The 12,580-nt window shown below is 41.9% G+C and overlaps 1 protein-coding gene and 2 non-coding genes across 3 annotated transcripts; all 3 read right to left on the bottom strand.

The window, feature by feature from the left end:
* Positions 1-202: 202 nt before the first annotated feature.
* On the bottom strand, positions 203-8,636 carry rpl13 (ribosomal protein L13). The gene is made up of 6 exons (XM_059993041.1): positions 8,488-8,636; positions 7,577-7,706; positions 4,852-4,993; positions 4,355-4,528; positions 1,114-1,170; positions 203-425 (listed from the first exon to the last, which is right to left on the bottom strand). Exons 2-6 carry the CDS (start codon positions 7,678-7,680, stop codon positions 267-269), a joined length of 636 nt encoding a protein of 211 aa, XP_059849024.1. The 5' UTR covers positions 7,681-7,706; positions 8,488-8,636; the 3' UTR covers positions 203-266.
* Positions 1,229-1,312, bottom strand: LOC132407226 (small nucleolar RNA MBII-202). Its single transcript, XR_009516413.1, has one exon. It is a non-coding gene; the product is annotated as a small nucleolar RNA MBII-202 (small nucleolar RNA).
* On the bottom strand, positions 5,791-5,872 carry LOC132407227 (small nucleolar RNA MBII-202). Its single transcript, XR_009516414.1, has one exon. It is a non-coding gene; the product is annotated as a small nucleolar RNA MBII-202 (small nucleolar RNA).
* Positions 8,637-12,580: the final 3,944 nt, after the last annotated feature.

A 12,580-nucleotide genomic window follows, 5' to 3' on the forward strand; every position in this document is an offset into this window, starting at 1 on the left:
GCCATGCGTGATGCTGCTCCTTTCCAGTTAACAGAACCTTCATAATGCTTTGCCTAGTTCTTCAATTTTTGTTTACGTATAGCAAAGTTTCCCCCTACTCTAGTAACACACACACACACCAAGATCATCAAGTCATTAGAAATGTCCACCATCACAGACCAGAATATATCAAATATCCTTGAAAGAGAAACTGAATGCTGCGTTGTGAAGAATGACAATTTATTTCCCGTGAGCTCTATATGTAAAAGTTCAATTTTTTAAAATTTTTATTTCTTTTTCTCAATATCTTGCTCCGCTGCCTCCTTTGCTCGCTTGGCACGGATTCCAAACAAACGGGCATTTGCTCGGGCCATACGAAGACTTGCAAAGGCCTTGAAATTCTTCTCATCCTCTGAGATTACCCTAGCTTTCTCCTTCTTGTACACCTGGAAAGCAAAATAATTTCCATAAATATGCTATACATACAAGTTTGCAATTCTACAAAAGCACATAGCACATGGACAAACCTAGACTAATGTAAAGCAACTCAATTTGAATTTTCTGACTCCAAACTGAATATTACCATAATTTGCAAAGTTACATTTTTCAATTTCCAATTCCAATCTGCCAAATGAGTTTCCTGAATAATCTACCTCAGCTGAAGTCCAGTTACTCAAAATGGAAGAAGCAAAAAGGAAATCCTCAATTCTCCCAGAGGAAGTGTCTAAGGTGCAGGATACCTCACACCTCAGCACTTTCAAACAAGTTACCATTTAAAGAAATGTAACCAGAATTAGCAGTTTTGATACTAGTTGTGTATTCACAATATTTTACATTTATATAGGCTAAATTAACAGAGGGTCTTAATCCACTGAAAACAAGACACTGAAGCATCCGCACTACTGTAATGGAATAAACTTGTACCTAAATAATTAAATCCACAAGCTCCCCCAAAAAGAAAAAAGATAAAGATATGCCTTTCTCTTTATAATCTTTTCTAATTCACTCAGCTAGGTTGAAAGGCAATGTACCTTTATCAGCATCCAGACTGCATTCCCGCAGTCTGTTTAGGAGCTGGCAAATAATCAACTGAAACTTGAGCATTTTTTTAAAAATACAGAAGTAATTACTCACATTCTTGATTGGCATGACGGGTCCAGTTAGCTGAGTTGCCACTTTAATTTCTTCAGCCTGTGGAAAAGAAATTTGCATTAACAAATGCCATTAAATAAAAGCACAACTGAAATAAAATTAGGTACTTCAGTCATCAGATGGAAAAGGGTTCAATGAAATTCATCACAAAATGTACAGAGATTCCGGAGAAATATCATCATTTGACTGGAGATACAACTTTAACTCAAGGCACAGTATTTAGTATTTTCTCTAATAATTACTGGTCAGCATATACAAGTTCATATTACCACCAAAACTAACTCCAGACCCAAATAATCATTGCTAGGATTCCTATCTGCTCTGTTTCTGTATGTAAATATTTTGGAATGTATTCCACATTCCCAATACTAGGTATAATCCAGGAAAAAAAGAATTCAAATACAAAATTAAATCTTCCTTTATCAAGGTGCTAGGTACTTAATACTTTTGTCCACCTCTTCTGAGACAGACCCAAAATAACCCTTTTCAATCCATAGGTAATGTAACAAATTAGTTACCAGTTTTGGAACTCATTGTCTAACCATTAATAAACTCCAGCTAAGACTACCTAATTTCCTAATCCTGCACTGCAACCCATTTCATTACCAGTATCCATCCCCCTCTTTTCCTTCGCTACATCGACGACTGCATTGGCGCTGCCTCTTGAACTCGTCGACTTCATTAACTTTGCCTCCAACTTTCACCCTGCCCTCAAATTTACCTGGTCCATTTCCGACACCTCCCTCCCCTTTCTTGATCTTTCTGTCTCTGGAGACGGCCTATCTACTGATATTTACTATAAGCCTACAGACTCTCACAGCTACCTGGACTATTCCTCTTCCCACCCTGTCTCTTGCAAAAAGACTACCCCCTTCTCATAATTCCTCCGTCTTCACCGCATCTGCTCTCAGGATGAAGCTTTTCTTTCCAGGACGAAGATGTCTTCCTTTTTTAAACAAAAGGGCTTCCCTTCGTCCACCATCAAATGCATCTCTCCCATTTCCTGCACATCTGCCCTCACCCCATCCACCCGCCACCCCACTCGGGATAGGGTTCCCCTTGTCCTTACCTACCACACCACCAGCCTCCAGGTCCACCATATAATTCTCAGTAACTTCCACCACCTCCAACAGGATCACACTACCAAACACATTTTTCCCTCTCACCCTCTTTCTGCTTTTCACAGGGATCACTCCCTATGCGACTCCCTTGTCCACTCGTCCCCCCTATCCCTTCCCACCGATCTCCCTCCTGGCACTTATCCTTGTAAGCGGAACAAGTGCTACACCTGCCCTTACACTTCCTCCCTTACCACCATTCAGGGTACCAGGCAGTCCTTCCAGGTGAGGCGACACTTCACCTGTGAGTCAGCTGATGTGGTATACTGCGTCCGGTGCTCCCAGTGTGGCCTTTTATATATTGGTGAGACCCAACGCAGACTGGGAGACCGTTTCGCGGAACACCTACGCTCGGTCTGCCAGAAAAAGCAGGATCTCCCAGTGGCCACATTTTAATTTCACGTCCCATTCCCATTCTGATATGTCTATCCATGGCCTCCTCTATTGTCAAAATGAATCCAAATTCAGGTTGGAGGAACAACACCTTATATACCGGCTGGGTAGCCTCCAACCTGATGACATGAACATTGACTTCTCTAACTTCTGTTAATGCCCCTCCTCACCTTCTTACCCCATCCCTGACATATTTAGTTGTTTGCCTGTTCTCCATCTCCCTCTGGTGCTCCCCCCACTCCTTTCTTTCTCCCAAGGTCTCCCGTCCCATGATCCTTTCCCTTCTCCAGCTCTGTATCACTTTCACCAATCACCTTTCCAGCTCTTGGCTTCATCCCACCCCCTCCCGGTCTTCTCCTGTCATTTCGCATTTCCCCACCCCCCCACTACTTTCAAAGCTTACTATCTTTCCTTTCGGGTAGTCCTGACGAAGGGTCTCGGCCCAAAACGTCGACAGCACTTCTCCCTATAGATGCTGCTTAGCCTGCTGTGTTCTACCAGCATTTTGTGTGTGTTGCCATTTCATTACACTTGTCTTTCACTCTCCTGCCTCTCATCATGTACAAAGGGATGAACTTCTGCACACATAATTAACAAACATTAAAACTTGAATGACTTGAGGCATTTTGTTAACCACACCCCCAAAAGGAATGAAATCATGAAGTCACTTAGTAATCCAAGGTGGTTCATTTTGGTAGGTCAAATATGATGGCCGAATATAGTATTAATGGTGGCAGTGTGGAGGATCAGAGGGATCTTGGGGTCGAACTCCATAGGACACTCTAAGCTACTACGCAGGTTGACTGTGTGGTTAAGGTGGCACACGATGCATTGGCCTTCATCAATTGTGGGATTGAGTTTAAGAACTGAGAGGTAATGTTGCAGCTATACAGGACCCTGGTCAGACCCCATTTGGGAATACTGTGCACAATTCTGGTTGCCTCACTACATGAATGACGTGGAAACCACTGAAAGGGTAAAAGGAGATTCACAAGGAAGTTGCCTGGATTAGGGAGAGCATGCTTTATGAGAATATGGAGGATGAGGTGAGACCTGGCAGGGGTGTACAAGATAATGAGAGGCATTGATCGTGTGGATAGTCAGAGGCTTCTCCCCAGGGCTGAAGTGGCTAGTACAAGAGGGCATAGTTTTAAGGTGTTTTTAAGTAGATAGAGGGGATGTCAGAGGTTAAGTAGATTTTTTTAAACACAGAGTGGTGAGGGCGTGGAATGGGCTGCCGGCGGTGGTGGAAGCGGAAACAATAGGGTCTTTTAAGATACTCCTGGATGGCTACGTGGAGCTTAGAAAAATAGAGGGCAATGGGTAAAGCCTCGGTAATTCTAAGGACATGTTTAGCAGAGCTTTGTGGGCCGAAGGGCCTGTATTGTGCCGTAGGTTTTGTGTTTCCAAGCTTTTACTTGCAGTACAAGGTTAATCTTCTAAATTGATTAAACTTGTGTACCAAACTGCAATATCTAGAACACAGTCATAGCTGCTAATCTGCCAGTTACAGAGATGCCCAAAGATACACCTAACCTTTCCCTGGCTTTAATTCTTTAGCTCTCCAAAAGTAACTCATACAATTATTTGAAAAAATCTAGACACTATTCCATTTGAAATCTAATTATGGTACAGACAACCAGAAAATTTAATATCAATTGCTTCATAAGCTCCCCCAGAATTCAGGACCTAAACACTTTAAATGCACTTACTGAGGAATCTCCCTTCTTGGGTGCAGAAATCTTTCTTGGGAAGATGATCAACTTAGAGCGATATTCTTTTAGACGCTGAACATTACACTGAATAGATTCTGTTGACTTGTTGCGACGTCTATAATCAACCGCAATACCAATAGTACGTGCCACTCTCCTGTTGATGCCCGCTGCCTATTATGTCCAAAAACACATATTAGAATCTCAGTTGTCTGTGGTGACATGCCCACTCTGATAAATTTTACTTTGAACCTTGAAGATGAGAAACATGTAAATAGTAACTTTACAAGAAGTTTAAAAAGACCCCATATGAACAGCCAAATTATATACAGTATTAGATCTCGTTAGTCTTTTCTTTTAATTACACACAAAACTCAAATTTGCTGGACCACAACCCCTCTGCACCAAAGCAAAAAAGTGGAAATCCAACCCTTTTCATTTATGTATTTTTTTCAGACCAGTTCAATCTTTAATACCAATATGGCTTAAAAAATTACCTTTAATTCTTCCAAGCTGAAGCCTCGTCCAGCACGTACTTTAGTGTGATACCTTACAGTGGGACATCTAACAACTGGTCGAAGGGGGCCAGCAACTGGTCGTGGAGCAATGCGACGCGCTTTAGCTTGCCGTGCCTTCCGTCTATTAACAGATGTTAGAGCATTCTATTACAATTGCTCAAAGCAAAAAACACAGAATTCAGACATTAAAGAGTTGATTCCCATCTTAAGAAAAGCAGACATGCACCAGGCTAGTCTACGTAATCAGTGGAATCTGCAGCTTTAAAATTCATGGGTGTTAATATATTGGATAATTTGTCCTGGTCCAACATATAGACCCACTAACAAGGCGCACCAGCATTTTTGCTTTCTTAGGAGGCTCAGCTGTCAAACATATAAATTTCTGTACTGTCGTGACTAGTTAATTACGGTCAAATATGGCCATTTGAATGCGCAGGAATGCAAGAGGCTACAAAGTGACAGACTCTGCCCAATGCATCATGGTCCCATCCCTCCCACAATTAGAAACTCTGCCTCACGGTAATAACCAAAGATCCCCAACCAGGCCATTCCATTTTCTCACTGCCATGATTGGACAGAAACCTGAAATCCCACATCACAGTTCAACAACAGTAGTTTCCTTCAACCATTCAGTTCTTTAACCAAGCATAACCCTAATTAGTAACCTCATGGGAAAATGGACATTTTTGCTTCGAATTGTGCTCTTTCCAGTAAAAATTGGATGGTAATTTGTTTTCTAGTTAATGCATCTTATACAATGCTATCTACCTGTGATTGCATTGCATAATATTTTACATTGCCCCATGCATACATGTACTTGTGCATAACAAATTCAAGAATTTTCTTCCTTCCACATCTCTCTGACCTACCCAAAGGGAAACAAGTATAATAGTTTATTGTATTTACAGAAAAAAAAGTAAAGATAGTACACAGTCATCAGCAGAAAGGGTTCAACTGTACTCATCATTAATGTACAGAGATTCCGGAGAAAGTGTCATCATCTGACTGTGGGACTATCACCTATGACGACAAAACAACTTTCATTCTTTGGCCTTTGAAGTTGCTGACTACGTTATTTTAATTTCTTTCAGTACCCAGCCAGGTAGAAAAATGTTGAACTGCCTATTAATATTGATTAAAATAATTTCTTGGCTATCGCCCCATTCACTAATCTTGCAATGGTATGATTCCTCAATTTTAAATCTATAAACTCATTAGGCATCAATTCAAAATTTGAAAATATTTGGCACAATAATCCAATTGCATCCCCAAAGTAAATTTCTCAAAATTAGTACGTTTCATTGACACCCAGCATTAATCATGCCAAGATTGCTTCTAAACACCCAAACAATACTACTTAGAACTAGGTGACATTTTGAATGCTTTTAAAATTTATGTAGAAAATATGGGGATGGGGAGCTATGAGAGTAACATGGACAAAAACCACAAGGGTTTCTGCAGCAGATAAATTAATGCAGGGAAAGAGTTAAATGGAAAAGGAGAAAATAGACCTGCTAGCTTAAACTGATGCAACTCAGGAGAAACCACACAAAGGGTCCAGGAGCAAAGGGGGGGGGGGGGGGGAAGACTGCCAGTCACTATTTGACACCTGTAAGCTCTCTTCCCAACAGCACCGTTTGTGCACACCTCAGTATGCCATCATAGAACAGTACAGCACATTACAGGCCCACAATGTTGCACCGAACTTCAAACCCTGCCTCACATATAACCCCCACATTAAATTTCTCCATATACCTGTCTAATAGTCTCTTAAACTTCACTAGTGTATCTGCCTCCACCACTGACTCAGGTAGTGCATTCCACACACCAACCTCTCTCCGAGTGAAAAACCTTCCTCTAATATCCCCCTTGAACTTCCCTCCCTTACATTAAAGCCATGTCCTCTTGTACTGAGCAGTGCTGCCCTGGGGAAGAGGCACTGGCTGCCCACTCTATCTATTCCTCTTAATATTTTGTACACCTCTATCATGTCTCCTCTCATCCTCCTTCTTGCCAAAGAGTAAAGTCCTAGCTCCCTTAATCTCTGATCATAATCCATACTCTCTAAAACAAGCTGCATCCAGGTAAATCTTCTCTGTACCCTTTCCAATGCTTCCCCATCCTTCCTATAGTGAGGCGACCAGAACAGGACACAGTGCTCCAAGTGTGGCCTAACCAGTTTTTTAGAGCTGCATCATTACATCGCGACTCTTAAACTCAATCCCTTGACTTATGAAAGCTTACACCCCATAAGCTTTCTTAACTACCCTATCTATCTGTAAGGCAACTTTCAGGGATCTGTGGACATGTACCCTTCCCCCAGAAACCCCTCCACACTATCAAGTATCCTGCCATCAGATCACACTGAATCCATGCTACAGCAGACTTCATCCTGATATGCAGCTAGTCAGCACAAATGGCAACCTCCAATTTGTATCAACTCTGCTCTGGATGGAATTCTGTACAGGAGCACAATAGTTCAGTTGTACAACCATCTGGAATCTTTCCTGTCTTTATCTCTGCAGGTTACAAGGCAAATGCCAGAGCTACATGTGTCTTTGATGCCACTACTCTACAGCTGTCTGTAACGCAGGCTGTCTGCAGAACACGTGTACACAAATGGTACATCCAACCAAAAGCTATCCTAGCTACTACTCCCTTCCTTTTAAAAATACACTTTTTAATGGACTGGTGTTAAGAATACCTGCGTAATTTTCTGGCTGGCTGATTGAACCAAGTACGGACCCTCTTCTGCCAATCCTTGTGGAAATGAGGGTTCAAAATCATCCCATTCCGACTTGGGGCCATTGTTGCTTATTAAACGGTGAAGTCACCTAAAATAAAAAGTAAACAATTAAATAATAGATCAGATATATAACGTACGATTGAGAAGATATTCCCCCCCACCAGAGGCGGCAGGATTGTCTTGAATGTACATTTCAAGCAGAAATTCTCCGCCATTCTTCATAAGAATAAGCATTCAGGAATGTGAAAGACGCGCTGAAATGCTTTCATGAACAGCAACCTAGGCTCTTAACGTCCATATTGTACATCCTCCAAAAGAACAATTAATCTCGCTTATAGACGCAGCATTGACTGGGGAACAAACTAGAAACAAGGAAGAAAAAAATTGTGGTATCGACTCGGCACTTCCAACCACAGCGAACGGAACAGGAATTCCACAATGAAAAGCAGACGTCCGAATGAACTTCGGCGGTAAAAGGTTACTGATGTGAAACGTTAAGGCTTTCCACGTAGAAGCGCTCGACATGAATGCTTTCAAAGTTTTGCTAAAACTACTCTAGAACTCCTCACCACAACCCTTGGAAGCGGCACCACGCCGCCCGTAAGAGAGGCCGACACGGCCCCGCTCACCCGAGACCTCCGGAGGTAAGGACCCATCATCCGTACAACCCGCCTGCCGCCGCCGCCGCCTTAGGCCCCGATGCAAGGAAACCCCGCCACTCGGCTCTAGGCACACTTGTCGGTCAAAATCGTCGCGGATATTGAGAGTCTGTTTTCTCCCGTTTCACTACGCATCGTTGTTCAGGCGGACCGCCCAACAAAAGATTACGATGGAGTCAGATTTTATTCGAACTCTCGCCTAACACGTACCGTCTGCAGAAAAATGGCCGCGGGAAAAGGGTGAGATGGCGCCAGTGATGCTGGGATATGCAGACCGGGCAGAGATTGACCAATCAGCGCAGAGGCTGCTGACCTGCGCCTTCCGCCCCGCTCAGGGAGGGGCACTCGAACTGAGTTGTTTCTTTCACAACCAAGTGGAGCTGTTTTGGCGAAGGACCGCTGCAAGGAGAAACGACAGGACAAATGTTAAAATTTCAGACGCAGTGTATGCATAAGTGAAAACCTGAAGCCATTCCAACATGAACACCAACAATTTTGTCCAAAATAAAATTAGAAAAGAAACAATGTATTTAGTAGATGCATCTTTGGCAGCAATTACAGCCTGGAGTCTATGTGGATAGGTCTCTTATCAGCTTTGCACATCTGGACACCGCAATTTTTCCCCATTCTTCTTTACAAAACTGTTCAAGCTCTCTCAGATTGCATGGGGATCAGGAGGACCTTTTCAAGTCCAGTCACAAATTCTCAATTGGATTGAGGCCTGGACTCTGATCTGGTTACTCAAGGACATTAACTTTGTCCTTTTAAGTCATTCCTGCATAGCTTTGGCTTTATGCTTGAGGTCATTGTCTTGCTGGAAAACAAATCTTCAACCAAGTCTCAGTTCTCTTGCAGACTGCATCAGGGTTTCCTTCAGGATTTCACTGTATTTTGCTGCATTCATTTTACTCTCTACCTTCAAAAGCCTTCCAGGGCTTGCGGCAGTGAAGCATCCCCGTTGCATGATGCAGCCACCACCATGCTTCACGGTAGGGATGGTCTGTTTCTGATGATGTGTGGTGTTTGGCTTACAGCAAATATAGCATTTAGTCTGATGGCCAAAAAGCTCAATTTTGGTTTCATCTGACCATAGAATCTTCCAGTTGACTTCAGAATCTCCCATATGCTTTCTGGCAAACACTAATAGAGATTTCATATGAGTATATTTTCAACTGTGACTTTTTCTTTACACTCTCCCATAAAGCTGTGTCTGGTGAAATACTCAGCTGTTGTATGTGCAGCATCTCCCTTCTCAGCCACTGAAGTTTGTAACACCTCCAGAGTTGTCATAGGTCTCTTGGTGGCCTCCCTCACTTCTTGCACGGTCACTCAGTTTTTGAGGATGGCTTGTTCTAGACAGATTTACAGCTGTACCATATTCTATTTCCTGATGAATATCTTAACTGTACTCTATGGATTAGTCAGAGACTTGGAAATTTTCTTGTATCCATCTCCTGACCTGTGCTTTTCAATAACTTTTTCATGGAGTTGTTTGGAGTGTTCTTTTGTCTTCATGGTGTAGTTTTTGCCAGGATACTAACTCACCAGCAGTTGGACCTTCCAGATACAGGTGTAGTTTCACTACATTCAATTGAAGCATCTTGATTGGACACAGGTCTCCATTTAACTAATTATGTGACCTCTAAAACCAATTGGCCGCCTCAGTGAAGATTCGGTGTGTCATTTTAAGGGGGGGGGGTGAATACTTAAGCAATCAATTATTTTGTGTTTTATATTTGTAATTAATTTAGATCACTTTGTAGAGATCTGTTTTCACTTTGACATGAAAGAGTCTTTTTCTGCTGATGAATGTCAAAAAAGCCAAATTATGTCATTGTGATTCAATGTTACAAAGTATGACAATTTCCAAAGCGGGTGTGGGGGATGAATTCCTTTAATAGGCACTGTATATATGTTACCATATAATACCCTGAGATTCATTTGCTGACAGACATTCACAGTAAATACAAAGTAACACAACAAAGATAGACAAACCACCAAAATGCAAAAAGATAATTAATTCTGTAAATACAAAAAAAAGTAAATAATAAATACCTAGAACATGAGCTGTCGAGTCCTTAAAAATGGGTCCATAGGTTGTAGAATCAGTCCGTCTGGTTCAAAACCCTGAGGGCTGAGGGATAATAACTTTTCCCAAACCTGGCGGTGTGGGACCTGAGGCTCCTGCACTTCGTTCCTGACAGCAGCAGCAGCAGGAAGATAGAATGGCTTGGATGCTGGGGGTTGATGATGATAAATGCTGCATTCCTGTGACAGTGCTCCTTATAAATGTGCTCAATAGTAGGGAGGGCTTTACCATGGACTGGGCTATGTCCATTACTTTAGTAGGCTTTTCCGTTCAAGGGCATTGATGTTTCCATATCAAGCCATGGTGCAACCAGTCTGTATTCTTGCCACTGCGCATCTAAAGATATTTGTCCGAGTTTTAGGTAACATACCAAACCTTTGCAAACTTCGAAGAAAGCAGGGGAACTGCTGTCTTGTTAGTAATCGCTCGTATGATATGGTAATATACAAAGATTTTTTTATTCATGATGGATTGGGGCTCTGACTTTGCACAGATAAAGTTTTTAAATGTGGATATCGCTGAGGCTGCTGGAAATGACCTCTCCATCAATAAAAACCTCCATCACCTTTGAAAAGATGAGCTGGCTTTGGAGAGGGTCCAGAGGAGTTTCACAAGGATGATTCCAGGAATGAAAGGGTTATCATACGAGGAACGTTTGACGGCTCTGGGTCTGTACGCGCCAGAATTCGGAATGGGGGGTGATCTCATTGAACCCTTTCAAATGTTGAAAGGCCTAGACAGAGTAGATGTGGAAAGAATGTTTCCACATGGTGGGAGAGTCTAGGACAAGGGGGCACAGCCTCAGGATAGAGGGGCACTCTTTCAAAACAGAGACGTGGAGAGATTTCTTTAGCCAAAGGGTGCTGAATTTGTGGAATTTGTTGCCACATGCAGCTGTGGTGTATTTAAGGCAGAGATTGATAGGTTCTTGAGTGGGCGTGGCATCAAAGGTTATGGGGAGAAGGCCAGGAACTGGGGTTGAGGAAGAGAGAAAAAAAAAGATCAGCCACGATTGAATGGTGAACCAGGTTCAATGGGCCAGATGGCCTAATTCTGCTCCTATGTCTTGTGGTCTGATGGTTTAAATGAAATTTCGGCACTCTGAAGCCTGGCTCAATCCACACACTTGACATGAAGTGCCCTGCTCCAACCAAATGCTCTGCCCCTATTCTGGACCAACCTTGTTAACACAGGTACCAATTCTTGCTTTTTTGGGCTGGACTAGAATAGACTCATTTAGTTACTGATGTTAATGAGTAAGGCAGATGCTAAACCATTGTGCTTTGTGAACAACTATATACCAGATTTTCAGAATTTTACTGCAATTACACTTGTCTAGCTCCAATAGCCAGGTTACATAATTTACATTCCTGATAGAAGACTCTTAAAACAAGTCAGTTTCCATCACAGCAGGAGTTTACCAAAGGAATCATTTCAAGGATGTTCTCAACACTATCTTGAAAATGAGTAACATCATCAAAGAACCACAGGAAGCCCTAATCAAGACCAATTAAATATCTTAGGGAAAAAGCACTGTAAACCTCATTTCTTCATGTGTAGAAGACAAAATGAAACAGGATAATACAATTTCTAATAATGCCCCCCTACCCGGTCACCCACCTCTGGTAAAGTTGGCAGATACCACATCAGCTTCATTAGAAGCTGAAAATTAAGCTTCATTTCAGACACCACACTGTATGGAAGCAAGTTATACCCAGACAAGAGGGACTGACTACATCTGACAATGAAACAGAAGGCTTAAATCCAAAGTCACAAGAAAAAAAAACTTTTAATGGGATGCGAGACTGTCAGAGCTTACATTTTTTAAAAATGTGATGTTAAATCATGATGCTCTTCTGTTCTCTTCAGGTGAATGTAAAAGATCATGTATCCTTAAAACTATTTATCTCAGTCAGCAGCACGGTGACAGCAATAAAATGCATTGAGTGTAATATGTAATACTTTTTGGGATGTCCTAAGGTTCTGAAAGCTGGTGCTATTGACATTTAATTTCTGCCTTTAGAAAAGTAAGTGATCTTCTCATTCTTCCTAATATTACCAGAATTTTGCTGCAAGTAGACAGACACAGCAAGTCCAATAGATGGACAGCACAATTTGCAAGACTCTTATACCATTTGCTGCATTTTAACTTTAATTAAAAGCCTCCAAATTTCAAGCTTGCCAGATGAACTGAAGACCAAAATGTCTTTTTTA

This window comes from Hypanus sabinus, chromosome 17 (genome assembly GCF_030144855.1).
Source record: "Hypanus sabinus isolate sHypSab1 chromosome 17, sHypSab1.hap1, whole genome shotgun sequence".
NCBI lineage: Eukaryota > Metazoa > Chordata > Chondrichthyes > Myliobatiformes > Dasyatidae > Hypanus > Hypanus sabinus.

What these genes read in the sequence shown, in the direction of transcription:
- rpl13 (XM_059993041.1), bottom strand. Translation starts at nt 7,680, where the DNA reads ATGGCCCCAAGTCGGAATGGGATGATTTTGAACCCTCATTTCCACAAG. An exon ending in CCAGCCAGAAAATTACGCAG is followed by an intron (nt 4,994 to 7,576) that starts GTATTCTTAACA and finishes ATCTGTTAATAG; the next exon opens with ACGGAAGGCACGGCAAGCTA. An exon ending in CCGTCATGCCAATCAAGAAT is followed by an intron (nt 426 to 1,113) that starts GTGAGTAATTAC and finishes TTTGCTTTCCAG; the next exon opens with GTGTACAAGAAGGAGAAAGC.